Genomic DNA, 25,384 nt, shown 5'->3' on the forward strand with positions numbered 1-25,384 from the left:
AGGTAAATATATTCTTTCTGTTTCTTAATTGATTGTCCTATGGCATGATTCTGGATCCCTATACCACCTATTTAACTTTCTGTAACATAAAGAGTTCCCTTTTAATGAAGATTATGAAGCAGCAGTTGAATTTTGTTGGAGATTATATAGAGGGAAGCACTTTTCAGGTAGGCATTGGCTTAGAATGCTCCAAGATGTCACTTCAACCTTGAAGTTTTAATGGTTCTTTGAATGGATTAGTTTGATTGGTGTTGCTTATATGTAGTGTTGTAATTTAGTAGGGAGCTAAAGTTGAAAAAAAATTAAAGAGGATTCTTAAGTGGCAGGCTGTGGGGGTTTGTACTCATACTTAAAGGCAATAGGGAGCCATTGAATAAGGCTTTGTGGGGATGAAACTGATGTTTTAAAAAGGTGGATCTCTGTAATGTTCTTGTTGGTTTTCTGGAGGTCTTGGAGCCACTACAGGCCAGCCACTACAGTGGTGTGAGGTGGAGTGAATGTCTCTCCTTGGCTCTGAGAGCATGAGCTCCTGCTTCCAGTCCTCTTGTCTTCTCTGGCTCTGACTCTGGTTGAGCTTGTCCCAGCTTTATATGCTCTATTTTAATTACATCCTCATAAGTGTGAATCTTGTAGAACTATATTAAGTACTAAGTAGTACATAGTACTACTACATATACTATATATACTAAGTAGTATATACTAAGTAGTACATATAGTATATGTAGTAGAGCATAGTACTACATACTACAAATGTAGTATGTGTACTATGTACTACTTAGTATATACTATACTACATTTACATATACTACATGTACTAAGTACATGTACTGAACTAGAGAACTATTAATCACCATGCTAAACTAGATAACCATTGTATTATCAATTCCACTGGCTTAACACCTTGTAAGAATCTTGTAAGAATCCTTGTTTCAAGTACAGGGTTCTGGCCCATAACAGATCTCACACAGTTGTGTAAGATCAATTGGAAATAGGAAAGGGGGAGCTAGGAAGAGTTATTGCAGTGCTAAGTTCAAGTAAATGGAATCAGTTGCTTTGGAAATGAAAAGGAAGGGACAAATGTAAGAAAAATTACATAAGAAATGTCTTTAGTTATCAAAGAGAACCATTGAAAAAGCATTTCTTGTGGAAAAGAACTAGAATTTTTAGTGAATTGCAGGACTTGCGGGTCAACATGTGACTGACTCAAAACCTTATTCAAAGCAGGTACCTTATTAGATGTAGGAAAGGAAGAAGAGGAGAGAAAGAAATAAATGATGGCTCTCAAGTTTTTGAACCTGCTTGCCTGACAGATTGATTTACTAAGGACTTACTATATACCAGGTACTGTTCTAAGTTCTGGCTCTAAAAAGGCATAAAACCCAATTTCTGCCTTCAAGGAGCTTATAATTTAAAGGAGTGGGGGTGAGGAGTGGGAGACAACATGCAAAGAAATAAATACAAAAGAAGCTATCTCTAGGATAAATAGGAAATAATTAACAGAGGGAAGGCACTGGAATTGCCATTAACAGAACTGGGAGTCAGATGGGAGAGATAACATTAAAGAAAAAGATGATTTAGGTTTTAGACACTTTTAAAATTTGAGGTAATGGTAGAATATCCAAAGTGATTGGAAATCTAGTACAGGGTAGATGAAGATTTGAGCCCACTCCATAGAGTTGATTCTTGAATTGTTTGTAGTGCAGTTCACTTATAACATAGGATATTTTGGCTTTTCTCTGATCAGTAGGTTTATTTAGTAAAAGTATCTGAGAAAATGTCATTTAAAAAAATGACATGTCATCTATTTTGTGACCATTTTAAAAAAATATGTGACAGATGACAAGTCCATCAAGTTACCAATATATCTAAAAATCAATTACTTGTATATCGATTTGTTATGAAAATTTTGTAGTTTGTGTATCAGGGAGAAAAAACTCAAGCATATTAAATATGTATTCATCAAATATGCCATGAAATTTCGTTTTGAAACGGTGACTTTTCTCTGACTAGAACCTGAGATTTAACAAAAAACATGAGGATATCTTATACCAGGTTGTAAGGTTGTGGCCCTGTATTTCCTTTCTTAGCTAGACTTTGGGGAGGAAGAGGTAGGGGAAATTTTCCGGAATTTTTAATTTCAACCTTAAAAAACTCCAAACCTTCTTCATGTTAAATTGCTTCAGCCTCTTGGGTGTAGTCAAGGGCCTTTTATGGTTCTATGCTTAAAGCATAATTTCTTAGTTATAGAACTTGGGGATTTGGTGAGCTACTTCAGCCTCTTATCAGATATCTTTGATTTCATTAACTTTAAAAATATCCCTCTTCCATTCCTTTTTCCAAAATTATTTATATAAGGCGGTAGTCTGGATTTTTAATATTTATGCCATGTACACATACCCTTACATATATAGAGCACTTCTTAACATAAATTGAACTCCCATTACAAGATTAGAAAATTTTTTTATAAACTATCTTCCAATACATAAGTACTATTCACCTTCTTTAGAGACTCTATATATAAAGGATTAGAAAAAAACCCACCCATTTCTTTTCAGTAATGTATATTTTATTATGAGTATTCAACAGAAATCTCATTTTTATGAAATGAGTTGTTCTGGACTAAGTCTATTCTGAGTAAGAGATTTCTGCAAAAATGGAAAATTTTATTCACCCCAAGAAAATATTGCAAGAGCCAATACATTGAGTATTTTTAAATGAGTATTATTAAATTTCTACTGTGGAATGAATTCCAATGCTAGGCAATGGGTGGGAACTAAATCCAAGCCAAACACCTGTTGTGCAAAGGAGGAATGAAAAGCAGGTGGCAGAGAAAGAGAGAGACTGACTTTGAGAGAGAAAAATTGGAGGAGGATTTTCTCAGTGGAGCCAAATAAAGTAGGTAAGATGGCTTGGAGCCCCAGATGTTAGGAAGTCTCTGGTCAGTCTGTCAGCGTACAGTTTAGGAAAATTATTGTTAAGGAAATTTCGTTTCCTTTTGTAATGCATGGGTACAATAATAAATTAATGAATTTATAAAACAGGAAACTGCTAGGTTTTTGTTTAAAGCAAATTTCAGTAGATGGACTTTTACTGTGTTAACAAATTCTACACATGCACTCATACAAATTTCACTGCAGTTGAATGTGTAAAAAAATATTCGAATTCTTAGTTCTAGCCCATCTCTACAGTTTGTCCTAGATGTAAAAAAAGTATGTTTTAAAAGTTCTTTGACTTAAATTGACTTTCTGTTAATATGTGGCAGCTCAACCTGTAAACATTTTCGCCAGAAACTTTTGCATCTAGGGCAAGATCATATGAGATCTAAATATGGTTCCCCGCCCCCCCCCCCCTTTTTTTTTTGCTTAATATAGCTTTTTTTTCCTTTGTAACCAGTGTTAAGTAGTTAATATGAACATTGTTAAAACTCAAATATATAACAACTGCGGATTATAAGAGAATCGACACACGGTCAGAAAGCATCTCAAAGCACTTGGAACCCAAACAGAAATCCCGCAATGGAACTTTATTGTTTCTTTTCCAGATTTTCGAATGGTGGTATTTCCGGAAGTACGGAACATCTTTCATCGAGCAAGTATCAGTGAGTCATTTGCGCCCCCTTCTGGGAGGGGTAGACAACAACTCTCCGAGCAATTCAAACACAAGTAATGGGGATTCCGATTCAAACCGACAGAGCGTGTCAGGTAGGTAGCTGACTGCCGCTGGCCGCGCGCCCGCTCCTCCCCGCGCTCTCCGGCGGCTGCGCGCCGTCAGTCCCTCACAAACCCCGCACCAGCGGGGCTGCCCTCAGCGTGAATGAGGGTGGAGGCCTCTGAGCGAAGGTGGGCCCGGCAAATGGCGCAGACTCCCCCGAGAGGGATTTGTTCTGAAACCCTTCTTCTCCGCCCCCGGGCGTCTCCGCGCTTCCTTCCTGCGCTGGGGCAGGGCCGCGTCCTTAGCTCCCGCTGCGGGCGGCGCGCAGTTGTTCCAAAGACCTTCACAGACGAGGAGGGGCCGGCCCGTCTCCTCACCACGCTCAGAAAGCAATCGCTTTGAGTCTGCGGACTGTTTGTGGTAGGGCCGGCCAAGGCTGGCCAGGCCCGCTGCTGCTAACCTGCGGCCTCCTCCTCGGGGGCTGCTCCTGCCGAGGCGTCCCGGAGGCGTCGAGGCCGCGGGCGGGGGGAGGGGAGGGCTCTCTTACGTGCAAGGTAGCGTGAGAGAGAGTGATAGACTGAGCCCCCGGCTGCCGGGCGCGGCCCCCGCGGAAGAGCGCTGCGTCCAGTCTGGGCGGGGGGGGGGGGGGGGCTCGCTCTCGGACCGCCCCAGAGCAGCCCGACTTCCATCTCAGCCCCTGCAGCCCAGAGGGTGCAGCAGAGTTACATTTCTTTAAAAATGTGTTTCTTCAAAGACATGATTTAGGATTGTTTCGGTAGTGTGCTTTCTCTTTTAGATGTGTTATCTGAGTGGTGATGACTGGTTAAAATTGCATATTAAGTGACTATTCATGCACTCCCCCCCCCCCCCCCCCCCCCCCCCCCCCCCCCCCCCCCCCCCCCCCCCCCCCCCACACACACCCCTGTGAATTCAGATGAGGATTTGGTATAGTCAGCAGTGCTTTATTATAGCTTCTTTACATGTATAGTCAAAAAAATCTTACTGCTTAGGTGTATTAATGTATAAGAACAATTTGTCAACTTTATTTTTAGCACTGAAATATATTCTACAAATTGGTTTAATACAAGTGAATTACCCATTCTGGTATTGGTGGGATACCTACTTTTCTTACTGGCATTTCCTAATTATAGTAAAATATAATATGCAAGTGAACTTAGCCATTCAAGACTTTTGCTTTTTTCTTGAAGCTCTTGCTAGCTAATTGGATCCGATCCCCAGGACCCAATAAGATTTTGGAGTGTTTGATACCTATATGATCATTTGTAATAAGTGTGTTTGTAGAGTACATTTAAATTTGAAAATGAAGAAAACTCATCTATTTTTTTTAAGTGGCCTAGGAAATTCTTACATGTTCTTTCTATGAGAAAATTCACTTATAAAAATTTTTTTTTTTATTCTACTTCTAGAAAACAGATTATGATGGCATCTGAATGCAGATTGAGGCATACTATTTTTCATCCCCCCCACTCTTTATTTGGTTTGAATTTTTTCCCACAAATGAATAATGTTGAAATATTTTTACATGATTGCATGTATGTAACCCATGTCAGCTTGCTTGCTTACCATCTCAAAGGAGCAGGGAGAGGTAGGGAAGGATAGAATTTGAAGCTCAAAATCAGTGTTAAAAATTATTCTTGTAATTGGGAAATGTTGTTTACTTTTTTTTTTTTTTTTGAAAAAGAAAAAAATTGGTTCAGAAAAAAAAGAAATAAATATATCTTTGTAAAAAAAATACACATTTATTGATATTTTCTGATTCTTACATGCTTATAGTTATCCCAACTATTTTTTGCTATCTCATATAACATTTTTTTTAGACAAAGGAAATAAAAATCAGCTTAACTGCTCAGTGTACTGAAAAAAATCTGAAAACATATGCTATGCATAACACTTGTGGATTTCCCACATTCACAAAAAGGTGTGTTGGAGGTCTCTTCTCATATTTCTTCATTCTATTCCTGCTCTAATATTTTTGTTACATTAACTTTTAATCTATAGTTCTTTTTATTTACATGGTTGTAGTTGCCATATATATTGTTTTCTTGGCTCTGCTCACTTTATTCTGGTTTTTTTTTTTTTTTTTTTTAATAGCCTTTTATTTACAGGATATATGCATGGGTAACTTTACAGCATTAACAATTGCCAAACCTCTTGTTCCAATTTTTCACCTCTTACCCCCCACCCCCCCCTAGATGGCAGGATGACCGGTAGATGTTAAATATATTAAAATATAAATTAGATACACAATAAGTATACATGACCAAAACATTATTTTGCTGTACAAAGAGAATAAGACTCTGAAATATTGTACAATTAGCTTGTGCTCACTTTATTCTGGATCAGATTTCTTATATTACACCAAAATTTGTTTAGCCATTTCTCAATTGATGGGCATCTACTTTGTTTCTGATTCTTTGTTATAATAAAAAGTGCTGATCTAAATATTCTGTTGCACATAGGCCTTTCTTTATACCAACAACTTTATTAGAGTATGAGTCTAATAGAGTCCCTGATTCAAAGTGTACATTTATTTGAGTCACTTTATTTGCATAATTCCAAACTACTTTTCATAATGTTTATATAATTTTATAGCTCTATCAGTAGTGTATTAGTATATCCAGCATTCTTTAACCCCTCCTGAATTGACTAGGAACATTTTTAGTCATCTTTTCCAATTTGCAGATTATAAAATCTAACTTTAGAGGTGTTTTGACTTGAATTTTCTTTTATTAATGATTTAGAATATTTTTTCATGTAGTCATGAAAGACTTTGCAATTTTTTTTGAGAACTGTTCATATTCTTTGACCACTTATCTTTTAGGGAATGAGTATTAGTAGTCCTATATATACAGATGTGTATGTACGTACATATGTATGAACATTTTTAAATATCTTGGATACCAAATCTTTATTAGAGAAATTTGATAAGATTTTTTTTTCTATTTTCAACCAATTCTCTTCTTAACCTAGGTATATTGATTTTGTTTATGTAGCTTTTCAATTTTATGTACTCAGCATTGTCTATTATATCTTTTGTTTGTGTATCTTGTTTGGCTAAGAATATTTCTCTTATTCATAGGTGTGAGAGAGATTATTTGGTTCCTAATTTTTTTTCAATATTATCTTTAATATTAAGGTGAAATATCCACTTATAATGTATTATGGAGTATTTTATTAGTTTAACCCTAGCTTCTGTCAAATTTTTTCCTAGTTTTCCTAGCAGTTTTTAATCAGATATACATTTTTGATTTGATATAATCAAAAATAAAGTTTTTACCTAGTTAATTTACATTTCCACTTTACTAAACAATGAATTATTGAGTTCTATTAATTTTCCTTTGATCAGAATGTTCCTTTAATCTACCACTCTTTTTTAAAACAATACAAGATAGTTTGGTTATTTCTGCTTTTATAATATAATTTGAGTTCTGTAAGTTCCATTGCCTTCATTTTCCCTACTTCTTTTCATCTTTCCTTGATATTTTAGATCTTCTGTTTTTCCAAATGACTTTTATTATTATTATTTTATCAGGTTCTACAAATTGTCATCTTGGTCATTTGATTTGTATAGCATTAGAAATATAAATTTGATTTGGTAGTATTGTCATTCTTATATTATTGGCCTTACCTAGCCATGAGCATTAAATATTCCTCTAGTTGTATAAGTTATTCTTTATTTCTTTAAGAAGTATTTTGTAACTGAGCCAATTAAGTCTTTTGGTTGCTTTGGTAGGATGATTCCCAAATAGTTTTTGCATTTTGTAGGTATTTGGAATGGGATTCTATTATTGCTTCTTGTGTTTTGTTATTATTTTTATTATATAGGAATGCTGTTGATTTTTGAGGCTTTATTTTGTTTCTTGCAACTTGTTCAAGCTAGTAATTGACCCAATTAATATCTTCTCTTTATCTTTATACCTTTCATTCCTTTTTGTCCTTTTGTCTTCCTGCTGTTGCTAGCAATTTCAAAACTATATCACGTAATAGTGGGGAGAATGGACATCTTTGCTTCATTTCCCTATTTGTTAGAAAAAGGTTCCAGCATATCCCCATTGCATATAATGCTTGCTTTTGGTTTCTGATAAATACTTTATGTAAAATTAAAAAGGTTCCTCTATGCCTATACTTTGTTGGGCTTTTAGTATAAAAGAGTGTTGTGTTTCACTAACATTTTTTTTAGTGTCTAATGAAATGATCATATGGTCATGTAAGTTTTTGTTTTTAATATTATTAATCATGCTTATTTTTTTCCTCAATGTTGAACTACTCTTGTATCCCTAATTTCTTAGGTAATTCACTATAATCTGATAGGATTTTGTTTAAAATTTTTGATTTCATGATTTAGGTCTGTAGTTTTCTTTTCTGTGTTTTATCTTTCCCTTACTCTGAGGTATTAGAACTATATTTAAACTATATTTATCTAATACAAGGAGTGTAGAGTGCTTTCTTTCTCAGCTTTTGAAAACAATTTGTAAATTATGGGTACTAACTCTTCTTTAAAAGTTTGTTGGAAGTCAGTTCCAATTGCTCAATAATGAAGAGAATCAGCTACACCCAGCGAAAGAACTATGGGAAATGAGTGTGAACCACAACATAGCATTTCCACTCCTTCTGTTTTTGTCTGCTTGCATTTTTGTTTTCCTTCTCAGGTTATTTTTAACCTTATTTCTTAGTCCAATTTTTCTTGTGCAGCAAAATAACTATGGATATGTATACATGTATTGTGTTTAATATATATTTTAACATATTTAACATGTATTGCTCTACCTGCCATGTAGAGGAGGGAATGAGGGGAAGGAGAGAAAAGTTGGAATAGAAGGTTTTGCAAGGGTCAATGCTGAAAAATTACTCATGCATATATCTTATAAATAAAAAGCTATAATAAAAAATTTAAAAAAAGTTTGTTGGAATTTGCATATGAATCTATCAATTCTAGGAGGGTTTTTTTGTTTGTTTGTTTGTTTTTTGTTTTTATCCTTTGGTAGTTCCTTTATACTGAAATCAGTTTCGTTTAAGATTGGGTTATTTAAGGTCTCCATCTGGTCTTCTGATAGTTTGGATAGTTTATATTTTTGAAGTTATTCTTCTATTTCTTTTTTGTTCTCAGTTTTGTTAGCATATAATTATACATAATGTATTTTGATTATTTTTATTTATTTTGGTTTGGTTGTGATATTATCTTGCTCATTTGCCATTTTATGGATCTGATTTTTTGCTCTTTTTACAATCACATTAGCAAAGGATTTATCAATTTTATTAGTGTTTTCAGAGAACTAAGTCTTAGTTTTAATTATTAATTCTGCTGGGTTTTTTTGTTTCCTATTTGTCTATTTCTCCTCTGATTTAAAAAACCTCTTTTTTGTGTGCTTATTTTAGTTTTGCTTATTTGTTGGCTTTCCGATTTTAAAAAATATATGTTCAGTTCATTAATTCTCTTCTTTTCTATTTTATTAATGTATATTTGTAGGATTATACTTTTTTCCTCTGAGAACTGCTTTAGCTGTATCTCAGAAATTTCAGTATGTTGTCTCATCATTTTTTTTTTTTTTTTTGCAGAGTTATAACTTGTTTCTGTCCTTTGTTCTTTGATCCACTCATTATTTAGGATTTTATTGTTAAATCTCCATTTGGACCTGTATCTTTTGTTTGTGGTTCCTAAAATCAATGACTAGTTTTATTGTTTTATGGTTTGTAAAGGACACATTAGCTGTTTTTGTCATCTCACATTTATTTGCTTTATCTCTCTGCCCTAGTACATGGTCTGTTGGGTTTTTTTTTAAGTTCTATGCAATTTTTAGAAACAATTATACTCTTGCAGTCTCCTTTAGGAGATTTTAAAGTCTAGTTTCTCCAGAAATTTGTTGAATTTCTTATTTTCCCTTTCATCCTTCTTTTAGACTTATCTAAGACAGACAGGATCATTGAAGCCTCATCACTATTATAATTCTGTGTCAGAAAGTATTTCCTTTATGAATTTGATTGCAGTGGTATTTGGAATTTAAAAGTTTATTACTAATCTTGGTTTGTTGTCTCTTGTTCCTATCAACTTAATCTAGTTTTGTTAATGTATCTTTTTCTTCTTTTTTTGAATGTTTGTTTTTGCTTTGCTGGATAGCATGACTGTCTTGACTTTGTTAGATAGTAAAGTCTGGATTCATGATGAATAGTTTAAATTTTGTGTGTTTTAAAAAGTGTTTTTTATAAGCATCAAATAATTATAGATTTTGTTTTCTTATCTAATATGTCATTCTTTTTTGTTTTATTGAATTGTTTATTCCATTTATGTTTAAAATTGTGATTTAAAGAGACCATTTGTCTCTATTTTTTTCAATTATGATTTTCTTCTATGAACACTGTTTTCTTCTATTAATTCACCTCAGTATTTTTAGGACCTCATTTCCCTGCTTCCCCTCATTTTTGATCCCCTTTTCTCATTTGTTAAAAAATTTTTTTGAAATTTTGCATAATAGTTTCTTTTTATCTGATTATATAATTTTTTTCTTCTCCCCCATTTTTCCCTCTCAAATAGATTCTCCTTTCCTCTCCTCTTCAACTAGTCCCATTTTTTTTTTTAATTTCATTTTTGCACTTCCATTACTTTTTCCTCATTCAGAATCTCCTTCCTAGGTTCATTTTCTCCCACTCCCCCAGATCCCTCGGGAGTTCTAACTCCCTGCTTCCTGAGATATAGGACAAGTGGACTTTGCAAATCTAGTGTCCTTTTCACCACAGCTGCCTCTCAGTCATTTGTTGATTATTACTGTTGTGTTGATATAGCCTAAGCACTTTCCTTATAACAACTCTGTGAGATAAATAGCTGAGTATTATGATTCCTGTTTTGCATAACATGAACCTGAGGCACATGAAAATGCTTTGTCTTAGGTCACACAGATAGTAAATATAAATCTAGTAAAGAGACCCCAGGATTGACTCCAACTCCAAAGCTCCTCTTATTATAACAACTTACAGGCCTTTCTTTGTACTTTGTGAAAAGCACTGTACTAGGTTCTGAAATATGTGCATTGTAGAACTCCATGGTATATTAAGTCCAGACATGACAAAAGCAGGCTCTCTTTTCCTTTTTCCCCTCTCTCTCTATCTAGCTAGCTACCATCCATTTTCCCTAGAATCATATGTTTTAGAAATATGATGGATCTCAAATTATCAGTTTCAAATTTTTCTAATTCCAGTAGATGACAGATTGTGATTATTATGGAAAACATGTGCTACTAAATATTCTTACTTTTTAAAAACGAAAAACTTAAAAAATAAACAACTCTTTCCTCTTGTACTTTATCCTATATCCTCCTCCTCATCAGCTTCTTGTTCCTCCCTGACTCTCTTCTTTTGAGATCAACTATACTGAGGTTGCAGAATGTGCCTTGGTCTGAAGTAGAGCATTTAAATATTTAACCATTTCATAGTATCATTGGAGTTGAGAAACATTTCTGAGCTCCTTGATAACAGGTATTTTTTTTTAATTTTTATTTTTTTATCCCCAATGTTTCGTACAGATGCTGACATATAGTAAGTACTTAATAAATGTTGTTAAACTGACTGACATTGGGCTTGTACTGGGCTTAATACCTGGCATCTATGAACTTTTGATTTCTATTGTAATCCTGTGGATTTTATTTTTTGCATTTAAAAATATTTTTCTGAGAATTGATTTATGGGCTTTACTATTCTCTCTAAAGTATCCAGAACAAAAAGGCCAAGAATCCCAGAACTAGGGCAACCCTCTTATTTTACTCATGAGGACATTGAAGTTACAAGAGGTGAGATGATTTACTCAAGATTTACATGAATCATTTGCCTCTTTGTCTATTAAGTAGAACAGAAACATCCCCTGAAACTTCCCTATCTACTATCTCTTTCCATCATATTTTGTCAGTTGTCTTTAAGTCATTACCTGAAGATAAATGATTCGTATTATCAATGGAATTTTATGAAGCATTTCTTTATTGTCAGTAACTACTGAAGTCAGTGTAGAGCAAACTCATATCGAAGTCCTACTTGAGCCATTCTCTATAGGTTCAGTATGTTGGGTCTAAGTGACTGAGAATCAGGGAGGAGGAAGAAGTTGAGGGTGGAGAGGTGACTAGCTCCTCCATTGCTTTTTTCAACAAACCCCAAGCTTTGGCAAATGTTAATAGGCTGGAAAGAATTCAAGGGCAACTCAGTTGTGGATTCAGAAACTCAGTTGTGGATTTCACAACTCAGTTGTGGAAATTTAGAAAGTATCATCATCAGAATGCTTGACAAAAGTTGTCCATTTTTTTTTTTTAAGCTGAAACAATTTATAAAGTCTGTAAATGAAATTATAGATGAATTTTGATCTGTTTTGACAGAGGAATTACCATTATCATATAGTGAAGCCACAGTTCATATAAGAGTCACAAGAGGCACAGTGCACGGTCTCTTGAATTAGAGGAACTGAATTTCATTACCATCTCCATTGCAAACTATCTTTATCACTTTATTTTTGAACCCTTCTGGGGTCTCAGTTACTTTATATGTAAAACTAAAGGGTGGACTAGATAACCTGTTTGTTAAGGTTTCTTCTAGATCTATAGCTATGATCTTATTAAAGTCTAAGTCATAAGAGTAAAAGCAACCAGAAGATGATGATAATAGTTGATATTTATAGAATTCTGTAGTTTACAGATGCTTTCCTTACAAAAGCCCCATAATGTAAGTACAAATACTATAAGGTAGTACAAATATTATTATTCACATTTTACAAATTAGGTAGTTAAGGCTCTGGAAATTTTAGTGATTTGCTCATGTTTGCATAATCAGGCTATGACTGGAATACTTCTAATTTGAAAGTTTGGAAAGCACTTTACAAATAGCATCTTATTTGATCCTCATAACTAAATCTGAGAGGTAGATGCTGTTATTCCCATTTTACAGATGAGGAAACTGAGACAGATAGATTAAGTGTCTTGCCCAGAGTTGTGCAACTAATAATATGTATCTGAGGCAAGATGGGTTTTCCTCATTTGTGTTTAAGTACTTATTAGAATTTCTTGATTTTCACAGTTGATAACAAGCATAACAAAGGCAAGATCCAAAGAAGGAAATATTAAATGTGGTATTTAGCACATGAACTATTGCTTATTGTGTTGACCTGTTTGCAGACCTCTAAACCAAAAATTGAAAGATCTGAAATCTAGCGCCTTCTCTCCCCATTCCACCTCCATTAATTTATGGGAAGGCTTTGGGAAAATTGATCTTTTTTTCTATATTTCTCCTTATGTCAAAAAAAAAAAAAAAAGGAACATCTTATGCCCCTTTCTAAACTGGTTATGCATTTTTAAAGTGAAATTAGATGGTTGATATGAAAGAATTTGAGGCCTTCATAGAAGAATTATATTAAGAAATCAAACTGGTCCAGCTATTGCTGTTGTTAATGATAATGTTATCATCACCATGAGCACATTTCTGCTCCTTTGAAGATGTAACTGTGGAGAAGCTCTGCCTTATTCTGATAAGTTCTTTTAAAGCCACTGGGAGGAGGGGATTAAAATTTATTCTACATTTTTCAATAAAGATTTCATTCAGAAACTAAGACTTAGATCTCTATAACCTTGGCTGCTTCTTTGTGTTTAAGTACTTCTTAGAATTTTTTGATTTTCACAGTTGATAAATTCTCTCCTTGCAAATTATTTGGTATATAGGGAAATTCCAATTCTACTTACTTAACAGTTCTGTTCTACTGTTGCAGTCAGTCAGTAAACATGTATTAAGCAACTGCTCTGTCTTTGGCACCATGGTAGACACTAGGGTTACAAAGACAAAAAATGAAGCAGTCTCTTGGGAACAATAAAATACACATCTAAAAGCAGATACCTAATTTAGACAAAATAAATACAAGGTAACTTTGGAAGGTGAGGAAGCACTAGTTCCTGGGATGTAGATGGTAAAATGGGAAATCAAGTGCTTGAGGTACCATACTTTGAGTTTTCCAATCCAGACAGGTGCTAGGTGTGCCATGTATATATACTCTTTGACTTTCTTATCAGGCTGATATGTAGTGTCATCTTCCTCATTTTGGTTTCTTTCAAGCCTAGAAGCCAGAGTTATTCATCATTCAGTAGACCCTCTAGGATACATTAAATTAGGATTTCTAAATAAACACTTCTGAAGAAAGATTAGAGTTAAGACTGAGTATCAAGAGAACTAGTTACTGTTATAACGATCTACTTCATGACTTTAGTAATATTCACTTCATATGATCCCTCTAGATAGTTTTGAGGGTTTCATCTTCTCAAAAATATGTATTTAATGCCTACTATCTACAAAGCACAGTCTTCTTTGGGACATGTAAGAAACTAAAATCTGAATCCTATAAATCAATGGAATTATAATCCAGTTAGGAAAGATATAAGCATGTATTTAGAGATACAAGGGATCTTAAAATTCATAATGGGATATCAGAGATATTAGAGATCATCTTTATGTTAAAACCTCTCCTTTTCAGATAAAGGTAAGTGATTTGCCTAAGGCCATACAGGTAACATGGGACCAAAAAACAGAACTTGAAATCAGACTCTTGAATTAAGGCCCAAAGCTCTTTTCATTAAACCATAGCGGCTTTCAATGTTCAAAAATACAATTCTTCCTGCTTTGTTTTCTACTTTTAGAACATTTGGCATCCATAGTATTTGCATACTAGGTTTTGATCATGTTTTCAATCTGTGCTTGAATCATTACAGCTTAGTTGACATAGCTTGTGCCTTTGACATCTCAAGGCCCTTTACATTTCATTTTATCATATGACTATTGAATACCATGGGAAAGTGATTATAATACTTGGGGCGGGGGGGGGGGGGCAGTAAGTAGACCTGTATGGCTGGGGTACATAGGGAAATAATGAAAAAATAAGGCTGAAAAAGTAGACTCAAGCCAGGTTATAGATCATACCAGGGTGCACTTTAATGGGGTACAATATTGTTGTTTCATAAATTGTGAAGGGCCTTACCATTGCACTTTTTTATCCTTTGGAATGTTTACACACTATTCCAAAGGATAGATAATTATCTTTAGACTTAAAGGACTAGATATATTGCTTTCTTATGCATTCTGTTTGTATATCACTTTAAAAAACTTGAGTGGAACAAAAGATCTTGTCAGCTCTTGTGGCATTGACCATTGATGGATAAAGGTGGAAACCTCAGACATCAGTGTACATCATTCCAGAGACTTAAGAAAGAAAGAAAAAAGATAGTAATGATATTAATGAAATTCCTGTCAGGTTTTTCATGCGAGCCAAAGGGCACTAGCTGGTCTTGAGAGAATGGAAAATTCCTCTTCTAGTTAAAATATGCTTAAATTTGATTAGAATATGGTCTGTTCCTCAAAAGAACAGGCAAGATAAGAAATTGGGCCTTATATGGGAATGCTTTGACTCTCCAGAGACCAGAGTTTAAGCGCTCACCTTCAGAGTTTGTAGCCTAATAACTTTAGCAGTTACATCCTTTGTCTATATTACTAAAACATCAGGCAGCCTAATATTTCTGGTAGTTGTTGCCCTGGGCACCTCTATCCAAAGACAGTATTTCTCAGGATTGGATTAAGGAGAGCAGCAAAGAAGAAATGAACATAGCTGTGACCCAATTTAAGAAGACTGTGTAATAACATTATAAAATGTTTTTCTTCCAAATGACCACTTCTCAATTCAATTTTAAGATAAAATTACAATGAAGGTAAGAGATCTTTACTTGCTCCTCATCAAAAAGAGAAAATTGTCTTTTGAGCAGTTTAATTTTCTAATTGTATCGAAAGACGTTGTGTTATCCTAGATTTTTCACATTTAAATTACATCCACATGCTTGCTATAATCAGTTATTCTTGAAAATATTATATATGGCTCAAAAAGTTATCAAACTGTGCATACCCTTTGATCCAGCAGTGTTTCTACTGAGCTTATATCCCAAAGAAATTTTAAAGAAGGGAAAGGGATCTGTATGTGCACAAATGTTTGTGGCAGGTCTCTTTGTCGTGGCCAGAAACTGGAAACGGAGTGGATGCCCATCAATTGGAGAATGGCTGAATAAAATGTGGTATATGAATATTATGGAATATTATTGTTTGGTAAGAAATTACCAGCAGGATGATTTCAGAAAGGCCTGGAGAGACTTACATGAACTGATGCTAAGTGAAATGAGCAGGACCAGGAGATAATTATATACTTTAACAACAATACTATATGATGATCAATTCTGAGGGACGTGGCCATCTCCAGCAATGAGATGAACCAAATCAGTCCCAATCGATCAGTAATGAATTGAACCAGCTACGCCCAGTGAAAGAGCTCTGGGAGATGACTATGAACCATTACATAGCATTCCCAATCCCTATATTTTTGTCCGCCTGCATTTTTGATTTCCTTCACAGGCTAATTGTACAATATTTCAAAGTCCGATTCTTTTTGTACAGCAAAATAACTGTTAGGACATGTATACTTACATTGTATTTAATTTATACTTTAACATATTTAACATGTATTGGTCAACCTGCCATGGGGAGGGGGAGGGGAGGAGAAAGGGAAAGGAGAGGAAAAATTGGAACAAAAGGTTTGGCAGTTGTCAATGCTGTAAAATTACCCATGCATATAACTTGTAAATAAAAATCTATAATAAAGAAAATAAAAAAGAAAATATTATATATGCTACCCTTTACCAATGAATTTTTGTGTATCTGAGTTTTCAGCTATAAAGATAGATTAGTGAAGACTAGGGATACATCTTATCATTTATAACATTTGTTATCTAGAATTATAGAACTTCTAGGTTTTGAACATGTTTGTGTATGTTTGTATATGTGTGTATACCTATGTATTTATAATATATATATATGTGTGTGTGTGTGTGTGTGTGTGTGTGTGTGTGTGTGTGTGTTTTAAATGATAAAATATAGTAGGAAGTATATTAATATATCTTTAAAGCAGAAATTTCACATTTGCATAAAAAGTGAATGTTAAAAATGGCACGCGTACATACACATATTGAATGTTATGTGTATAAAAACAGGTTTTAAAACAAAAAGAATTGTACAGCATTCAATGAATATTTTTAAAGATCAAGTTTTCTTTCAGGTGCAACTCAGGTCACTCTTGTTCATAATGATGTTTGTTCTACCCCCTGCTGGTCATTTAGCAATAGTACAAAATTGAAAATGCATCTTAAAAATAGCTTTGTTCTCTTCCATTAATTCAATTTAACTAAATTCATGACTCCAGAAAAGAAACTTTGAAGATTTTTATCCAACCCTCTCATTTAACAGATGAGAAAACCAAGACTTTGGGAATTGAAATGTTTTGCTCAGGTTGTGTTGGCAGAGCTGGGATTTGAACCTGTCACTACTGATTCCCAAGAGAAATTTTTATCTTGTACTATGTTGGCCCTGTATACCATACTGTACTATACTAAAGTGAACTAAACTTCTTTGGAGTTGGTTTTTTAAATTAAATTCATTTTAGATCTATAATTGAATGTAAAATTTTTAAGGAGTTTATTTCATGATTTACCAGCAGAACAGTGGTTCCTGGTAATTCTTGATAATCAGCTGAACTCTTTTGTAATTAGCTCATAGAGCTGTTTTGAGAACTGAATGAAATAACATCTTTACCTTAGCTTTGTAAATTTTAATAGATTTTCTCTAGGATGCTTTCAAATCTTAGTGCAGTTTAGCGTTTAATAGCTATTTTCATCCTCGTTGTTATCATAGTGTCCTGTGGAGGAAATTTCTTAATGTTCTACTGAACTTTGAAATATATATTAAACTAAACTGAAATTTTTATATAGTTCGTTAAGGCATGTTAAAACACTTTAATTTATTATCTTTGATAATAAATTTGATCTTCAGAATAGTTCGGTGAAGTAGGTACTGTAATTATTATCCTGGTTTTACAGATTATAAAACTGAAGCTCATGGAGTTTGTTAGTTGCATATGGTTCTACATAAACTAATATGTTGGAAGTAGGATTTGGACAGATCCTTCCTGATTCCAAATCCATAGCTTATTATTAATATCCTCACTGTGCTATTCTCCCTTCTTCCCATAGCCATTTTATATCATATGTTCCCCCTTCCCTCTTTGGTCACTGCCACCACCCTGGTCCAAGCCCTCATCCCTTTATACTGGATCGTTGAAATACTTTACTGCTTGATCACCCTACCTCATTTCCCCCTCTATTCCATTCTCGATTCATTTATCAAAGTGATCTTCCTAAATCACCAATTCAATTTTATCAGTCCTTCCCCTCTCCCCAACTCCCATGACTTCCTGTTTCCTTCAGGATCAAATATAAAATCCTCGGGCTTTTAAAGCTCATCATCATCTTGTCCCCTCCTGTGTTCTTCCCCTTTACTTCCCTCCATGTATGCCAGTGATAATGATAATGGTCTCCTGGCTCTTCTATCTTCTAATTCTGTATTTTTTCTAGACTTTCTTCCATGTCAGGAATTTTCTCCCATATTATCTCTGCCTTCTGGTTTCCTTCAAGTCTCAGCTAAAACCTACCTTCTGCAGGAATCCTTCCCTGGTCCTTCTCATTGACAGTATCTTTTCTTTGCAATTGTCTCCACTTTGCTCTGTACATAACATATCTTGTTGGTACATAATTGTTTGCTTGTTGTTTCTCCCATTAGACCTTCAATTCCTTGATAAAAACTGATTTTTGTTTTGATTTGTACTCTCAAGACTTAATACAGCACCTGATGGCTCTTAATAAATACTTGTTGACTTGACAACAGATAAAAACCTTGTTGAGTGTTTGCAGTTTTAAGCATAATAAATTTATAATCTTTATGAACTAGATAGTTATGACACAAAAACAAAAACTTAATTTATGGAGGGTGTTGATCTTCAGTTTGATTGATCACCCAATTTGAAAGCCTGAGAAAACTCTCCCTAAACATCTCAATATATCAGAGGGTTCTTTTGTTAAAAATCAACACTCATCAGTCATAGATTTTTAGATCAAAATATGCTGAAGCTCTGCTATATCGTGTAGTATTTTTAGTGGCCTCTAGTATATTACCTCAAAATGATTTCAACATTGGGAATGAAAAATTCAATATAGGTGCCCTTCATGAACTGATTCCCATAAGTCTGGCATACACTGACCTCTGCTGGTATGGTCTGCTCACTACTTTTCTCTGATATTACTTTGGTCTCTGCTTTCCCAACCCTTGGAGTTACTCTGCTTACTTGCTCTTTTTTCATATAGCTTTACTGTCCTGAACAGCTATGTTTTCTTTCAATGGCTTCTTCTCTAAGCTGTAGAACTTTCACCTACGCAAGGAATCTTTAGCTAAAAATCTGCACAGGAACGTTAATGATAGTAATTGTAGCACATTATTAAACATTAATAATAATAACAATAATTGTTACTATTAGTATAATATAGTATAAGATATATAATGTTATTATATAATAATAGTTACAACTAATAGTAATGATGAATAGAGCACCAGTCCTGAAATCTGGAAGACCCGAGTTCAAATTTGGCCTTAGATGCTTAATACTTAATAGCTGTGTGACCCTAGACAAGTCACTTAACTCCAGTTACCTTTCAAAAACTTAAAAATAAAAAAAGAATTTCCATTTTACAAATGAAAAAATTAAGTCTCAGGTTAAGTAATTTGTCTAGGATTTAAATTATTGAGAGGTGTAAATAGATGTATAGGGAATAATGAAGAAGAGGGGCAAAGTCCTTTGAAAGAATTGTTTTTAGACCTTCCCACTTACTACTTCCTTCCCATTGCAAGTGCCTTGTAAAATCCAAGGCATTCCCAAGGTTTCTTTGGGCTTCAGTGTCCTCATCAGTAAAACAATAGATCTGTACTAGATGATCTCCCAGGTCCTCCCTAACTTGAAAATTCTGTGGTTTTATGTTTTGATTTGAAGATAAGCCACTTGTGCATTTTTAAAGTCACAACCATTTAAACTTCTGTTGTCTTAAACTTCTTTCTGTCATTAAGTTTCTTTTCTCAGTTCTGGAATTGTCTGAAGTCATGCTAAGTCTTATTTCTTCCTATTCTCAAATCTCTGCAATAATAATAGTAAATGACATTTTTATATAGGTTTTCAGTTTACAAAGCAGTACCTTATTATGATCTTCTTTGTATCATAATATTATCCAACAAATATCATTGGCCCTACTTTACAGATAAGAACACTGAATTTCAGAGGTTAAGTGATTTGCCTATGGTCACATAGGTAATAAACATCAAATATGAAAAGATATTCAGAGAACACACATTTTATTCCCATTTGGAGACTCTGAGACCAAATCCTAGCAGAGTTTAGTGACTTGTCCAAGATCACATGGCTGATAGGAGAGAGCCCAGAACAAAAGTATTGTTCAGAAGAGACCTTTGGGATCCTCTGGTACAGCTTCCATGTTTGATAAATAAGAAAGCTGAGACACACAGACATTAAGGGACAAATGGTTATGTATTTGACCAAAACCTGTGTCTCCTGATAGTTTGTCTAATGTTTTTTTTTCCCCTTAAGTCAAATCTCCTTTTCAGGAAGCTGGAAATAAAAGCATGCTTTGATATGGGCACATAAGATTTTGCTAAATTAATAAATTATTATTTTCCTTGATTCTCTTAATTGTTTTATATTTTTCTTTGCCACAGAATGCAAGGTTTGGCGAAATCCACTAAATCTCTTTAGAGGGGCTGAATATAATCGGTAAGTGTTGCAAAAGTTCGATGAAGCAAAGCTTTCTAGTGCAGCTTCCTCAATGTGCCTTGCTGGGGACTGAGCTCTCTGTTTGGGGGACTTGGCCTCGGTGATTTATGCTGTGGTCTGTGTTACAGCAAGACCTATGGCTCTTCAACTGGAAGGTCATGTGGACCAGTTTTCTTCTGAATGTGAGAAAGCAGAGACCCAGAAAAGTCAAATAACAAGCCAGGCACCACACATGTGGCCAACCTACATGTAAACCTTGTCCTAGGGTGGCAAATTCTGCCTCCCTAAAAAAGGAACATAGGAAAAAACCAACACATGACAACTGACTCTTTCTGAGGAGCATTTGGAAATACTGATGACTGTTCTGTAAACATTTTTAACAGAGACAGAAATTTAAAAGTTTTAATAGGAACTGTAATTTATATGAGCCCACGATTTCTCCAATGCTTTATGCTACAGATATACTGCCAAATCAAAATGTTTTGAAGCATATTAATAAAGACAAATCAAATGAGATGTATCTGAATTTGTTAGCAAAGTAATTGGGCAAATTGGAGCATTCCCATGCTTTTGAAAAATATTCCTATTCATTATTATTAGAATTTTCTTTAACACCTTATCTTGGCAAGTCATAATTTAGTCCAAAAGTACAGAAAAAATTATTATATTAATTGTTTCCACTACAAACTCTGGAGGGAATAAAAATATGATTAAAACACATTGTGAGCCATGTACTTTTGGTCGTTATTTATATAAATGTTTTAAGTATAGATGATATTGATATTCTTACACCTATGTAAATAAATGGTGAATGTCTTTTTGTTTCTCAGAAGTATCTGACTGCCTTATCTTCCTTTATAGGTATACATGGGTAACAGGACGAGAACCTTTGACCTATTATGACATGAATCTTTCAGCCCAGGACCATCAGACATTTTTTACATGTGACACAGATCATTTGCGGCCTGCAGATGCAAGTAAGAAGTGTTTCAGATATATTTTGCATAGTAGTTATAAAGTTGTGAGATAATAATGATGATAAATAAAAATAATAATACCCCATTTTAGAAAAAATCTTATATACAAAGTTTCATATACATAAAAAATTGTGAAGTTGGGGGACAAAATTAAAATTTTGTCCTTCAGTCAGCAAATACTTGTTAGGGTGGTACCTATGTGATAGGACTAATAGGCAGACAGTATGAATTCAAATATGAATGAAAGAACCTATATTTGTTAAGAGCTTAAATTCTAACAGGGGAGACCACATATGTATATACAAGTATGTAGAGAATAAATATAAAGATAATAGCTAAGAATAAATAAAAATTAGTTGTATGTGCAAGGAAGGTAAGAAGGGAGAACTTTAGCAATTGGGTAGACTCAGCAAATGCTTCATTCATATGAAAGAAGATATGTCCTAGATTGCTTTTTGAAGGAAGGAGAAGGATTCTATGAGTTGGAGGTAAGAGGTGGGGAAAGTGCATTCCTGAAATGGAGATGGGAGGTGGAGCAAATTATGTGAGGAACAGAGGGAGAGAAGCCCCATTTGTTTACATAACACATTGCGTGTAGTGATGGGCAGTTCATTGATGTCTATTGAGATTGGAAACATAGTTTAGGCCAGGTGGTTATGAAAGGTTTTAAATGCTAAAACCAAGAATTTATATTTTATACAAATGTTAATTTGGGAGCTATTGGAATTTTTATTGAGTGGGGGAGCAATCTGATCAGATGTGTTTTTAAAGAAAATCACTTTGGTAGCAATGTGAAGAATGGAGTAGAGCATAACAAAACCAATTAGGAGACTATTAATATGTTTGAGGTGAAAAGAAATGAAGACCTAAACTAAAGTGATGGCTACATGAGAATAGAATCCTTTATGAATAATGACCAAAAGTAATGGCATTTTTAAGTTGCCTTTAAATGTATTTTGGTGTACAAAAAAATAAAATTTTCATTTAGGTTTTTTTTTTTTAATTGTTTTTGTTTGTTCAAAGACAGATATTGTGTTAAAGCAAAGTTACACTTAAGATTCAGAATCTACCCCTAGAGTGATTGAAAGAAGATACTTTGTCCAGTTAAAACTTAAGAACTAGTGAATGTAAATGACAAGAATTCCATCCTTTTTAGTTGATTCATCATCAATCATGCTCCACTAGGCATATATAGTAATGGCTACAAGGGGTAACTGTGTGCTTTGCTTTGCAGGAGAAACCATTTTAAGGGAAACTTTTTACTCTTATACAAGAGGAGATGGTTGTGTGTGTGTGTGTGTGTGTGTGTTTATGTAATAGAAAATTTAGTCCTCTGCCTGCATGTTAATTCAAAAATGGTATATAGCATGATACTATAATGTCCACGGGTTTGCAGCAAGCATTGTCAATAGAAAAACAGCAGATATAAATGATAGTATTGACTAATTGGAAGGGAAGTTATCAATACTTCAGTCTTCTGAGGACATAGAAGATTCTGACATTTAAATTTGGTGACTAGTAACCTCTTAGAAACTTCTTTCCTTACTTTCTTGAATCTTCAAATTTAAATTCTGTAGACACATCATTGAAAAAAAGTTTTATGCAATCTGAGTATAAAAGAGAATAGAAAAATCGATTAATTGTGTATCTTTAGGGAGATTGGCTGATTCTCCTGGTATGGGTATTTTCTAATTCAAGCACTTAATTAGTACACCTGATTTCTTCTGATGCATCTATAGTGATTGATGTGTTTTTTTGTCTTTTTTAATTTAATAGTCATGCAGAAAGCCTGGAGAGAAAGGAACCCCCAAGCTAGAATTTCTGCAGCACATGAAGCCTTAGAGTTAAATGAGTAAGTGAGAGGAATATTATGTCTTTTCTTAATCTCCGTGATGAAAATTCCATACTGAGTTGGATTGATATCAGACTGTAATAGATTGTGAATTTGAACTAGATAATTTACATAGGGAACTGAAATTTTAACAGAAAATTTTTTAGCATAAACACACAGAGATGACATATAGTAGATTTTTAGACCTAATTGAAATTCATGGTGTCATATAAGTTTCAAAATTATATAATCACTTGCATTCTAAGCAGGAGAAATTATAACTGATTCAGAATTCTCTCTAGTGCTATCATATTTTTAGATATTATTCCTACTAATGGGTAAAGTGCATACCAAGATATAAATAATGAAATATATGTATATATTTTAAATATATAGAAAAATAAACGTTGCCCTGACAAGTGCTGTTAAACATTGTAACTAGATACTGAGGAACGTTGTATATTCTCCTTTGTAATTGACAAGTGAAATCTTAAAAAAAAAATGGAAAGGCTTGGAAAAATTGAAATACAATAATAGATGAGACATGGTCCCTGCATATATTTATAGAGTTTAAAGCTCTGACTGGAGCGGGGTGGGGGGAGGGAGGAGGGGGCTTATGGCACATGGACAAGTAACTATAAAGAATAATAATAATACTCAATATTTAACATAGTGTTTTATAGTTTAGAGATAGACAAACTATCTCTATTTTTTTTTAATTTAATAGCCTTTTATTTACAGGATATATACATGGGTAACTTTACAGCATTAACAATTGCCAAACCTCTTGTTACAATTTTTCACCTCTTACCCCCCCCCACCCCCTCCCCTAGATGGCAGGATGACCAGTAGATGTTAAATATATTAAAATATAAATTAGATACACAATAAGTATACCTGACCAAAACGTTATTTTGCTGTAGAAAAAGAATCAGACTCTGAAATATTGTACAATTAGCTTGTGAAGGAAATAAAAAATGCAGGTGTGCATAAATATAGGGATTGGGAATTCAATGTAATGGTTTTTAGTCATCTCCCAGAGTTCTTTTTCTGGGCATAGCTAAACTATCTCTATTTTACTGATGTGTGTGTTAAATGTGTAAGTGTGAAGTAAGAGTGGCCTGATGTAGTATAAGCAGCATTGGTCTTAGACCATATCACACCATAGATTCTTCCTTATCCCCCTATATAAGCACATAAGAAGTGCCATGTGAAATTCAATATTGATCAGAAAAGGGTTTCATAGAGTAGGCAACATTTTACTTAGATTTCAAAGGATGGGTAAATTGACTGTTTTCACAAGGTTCCTTCTCAAAGCAAAGAGTCTTGGAAAAGAAAAAGCTCAACCCCAACCCTCCCATAAGTGATTGATTCAACTGATCCCTCTGCCAGTTACAAAGGCCATTTATCAGAAACAAAATTAATCAGTAAATTTGGGTCTTATTTAGTATTTATTTTCTCTCCATAGCCTGATCAAAATGTTGATAAACAAGGAAAAGGCCACAGAGTAGGCAATGGATAAAGTAGAAAGGTAAATTGTATCATCTGACTTAGTATATAAATAGTACCTAATACTCATTATTTTTCTATTACATTTCATTTTCCAAAAGTTTCTTGACATAGAGAAGTATCAGTTTTACCACGAAGCCTCCTATTAAGAATTTGTTAATTACTGATTTCTTTCTTACTTACAGAAACATTATTGAAAGGATTTGGGTCTTAATTCTAGGGAATGAAAGTTGACCATTCTATAGTTGGAAAGGAATCTGAACCATCAGAAATTCTAATTCCTAGATGTTATCATTATTTTGAAAATAATATTCATTACAACATTTTAGAGATTTAAGGACCCTTAACTTGTACTTGCCCAAGAATCCAGTCAGTGGTCATCTGGTGTGCACATTATGTTCTTTTATTAAGGAAGACAGTGCTGATCATCGTGATGAAGTATCCATTATATTAAATCTAAGTTTTCCTCTGAAACTTTCCCCCATTCTCTTAGATTTGCCTTCTGAGATTAAGAAGGACAAATCTAAATCTTTCTTCCATTAAACAACCATTCAGATACTTGGAGACAACAATCATATTCTCCATCTTCTTTTCTCTAGACTAAACATTTCATTTCTTTCATCTAATCCTTGGATGACATGATTTCAAGACCTTTTGCCCATCCTAGTTGCTTGCCAGTTTATC

The 25,384-nt window shown here is 34.1% G+C and overlaps 1 protein-coding gene across 4 annotated transcripts in view; it reads left to right on the forward strand.

Moving 5' to 3' along the window:
• ST7 (suppression of tumorigenicity 7) overlaps positions 1-25,384 on the forward strand; it is a 282,179-nt gene that overhangs the window by 159,975 nt on the left and 96,820 nt on the right. For 3 of the 4 annotated variants that reach the window (XM_031938860.1, XM_031938862.1, XM_031938861.1), the window contains exons 3-6: positions 3,542-3,701; positions 20,329-20,383; positions 21,245-21,360; positions 23,137-23,212. In XM_031938860.1, coding sequence (XP_031794720.1) covers positions 3,542-3,701; positions 20,329-20,383; positions 21,245-21,360; positions 23,137-23,212 — 407 coding nt within the window. Of the gene's footprint in view, positions 1-3,541; positions 3,702-3,724; positions 3,840-20,328; positions 20,384-21,244; positions 21,361-23,136; positions 23,213-25,384 lie in introns of those variants that run through there. The other variant, XM_031938863.1, reaches the window with a different exon arrangement.

Source organism: Sarcophilus harrisii, chromosome 5 (assembly GCF_902635505.1).
Source record: "Sarcophilus harrisii chromosome 5, mSarHar1.11, whole genome shotgun sequence".
NCBI classification, from domain to species: domain Eukaryota; kingdom Metazoa; phylum Chordata; class Mammalia; order Dasyuromorphia; family Dasyuridae; genus Sarcophilus; species Sarcophilus harrisii.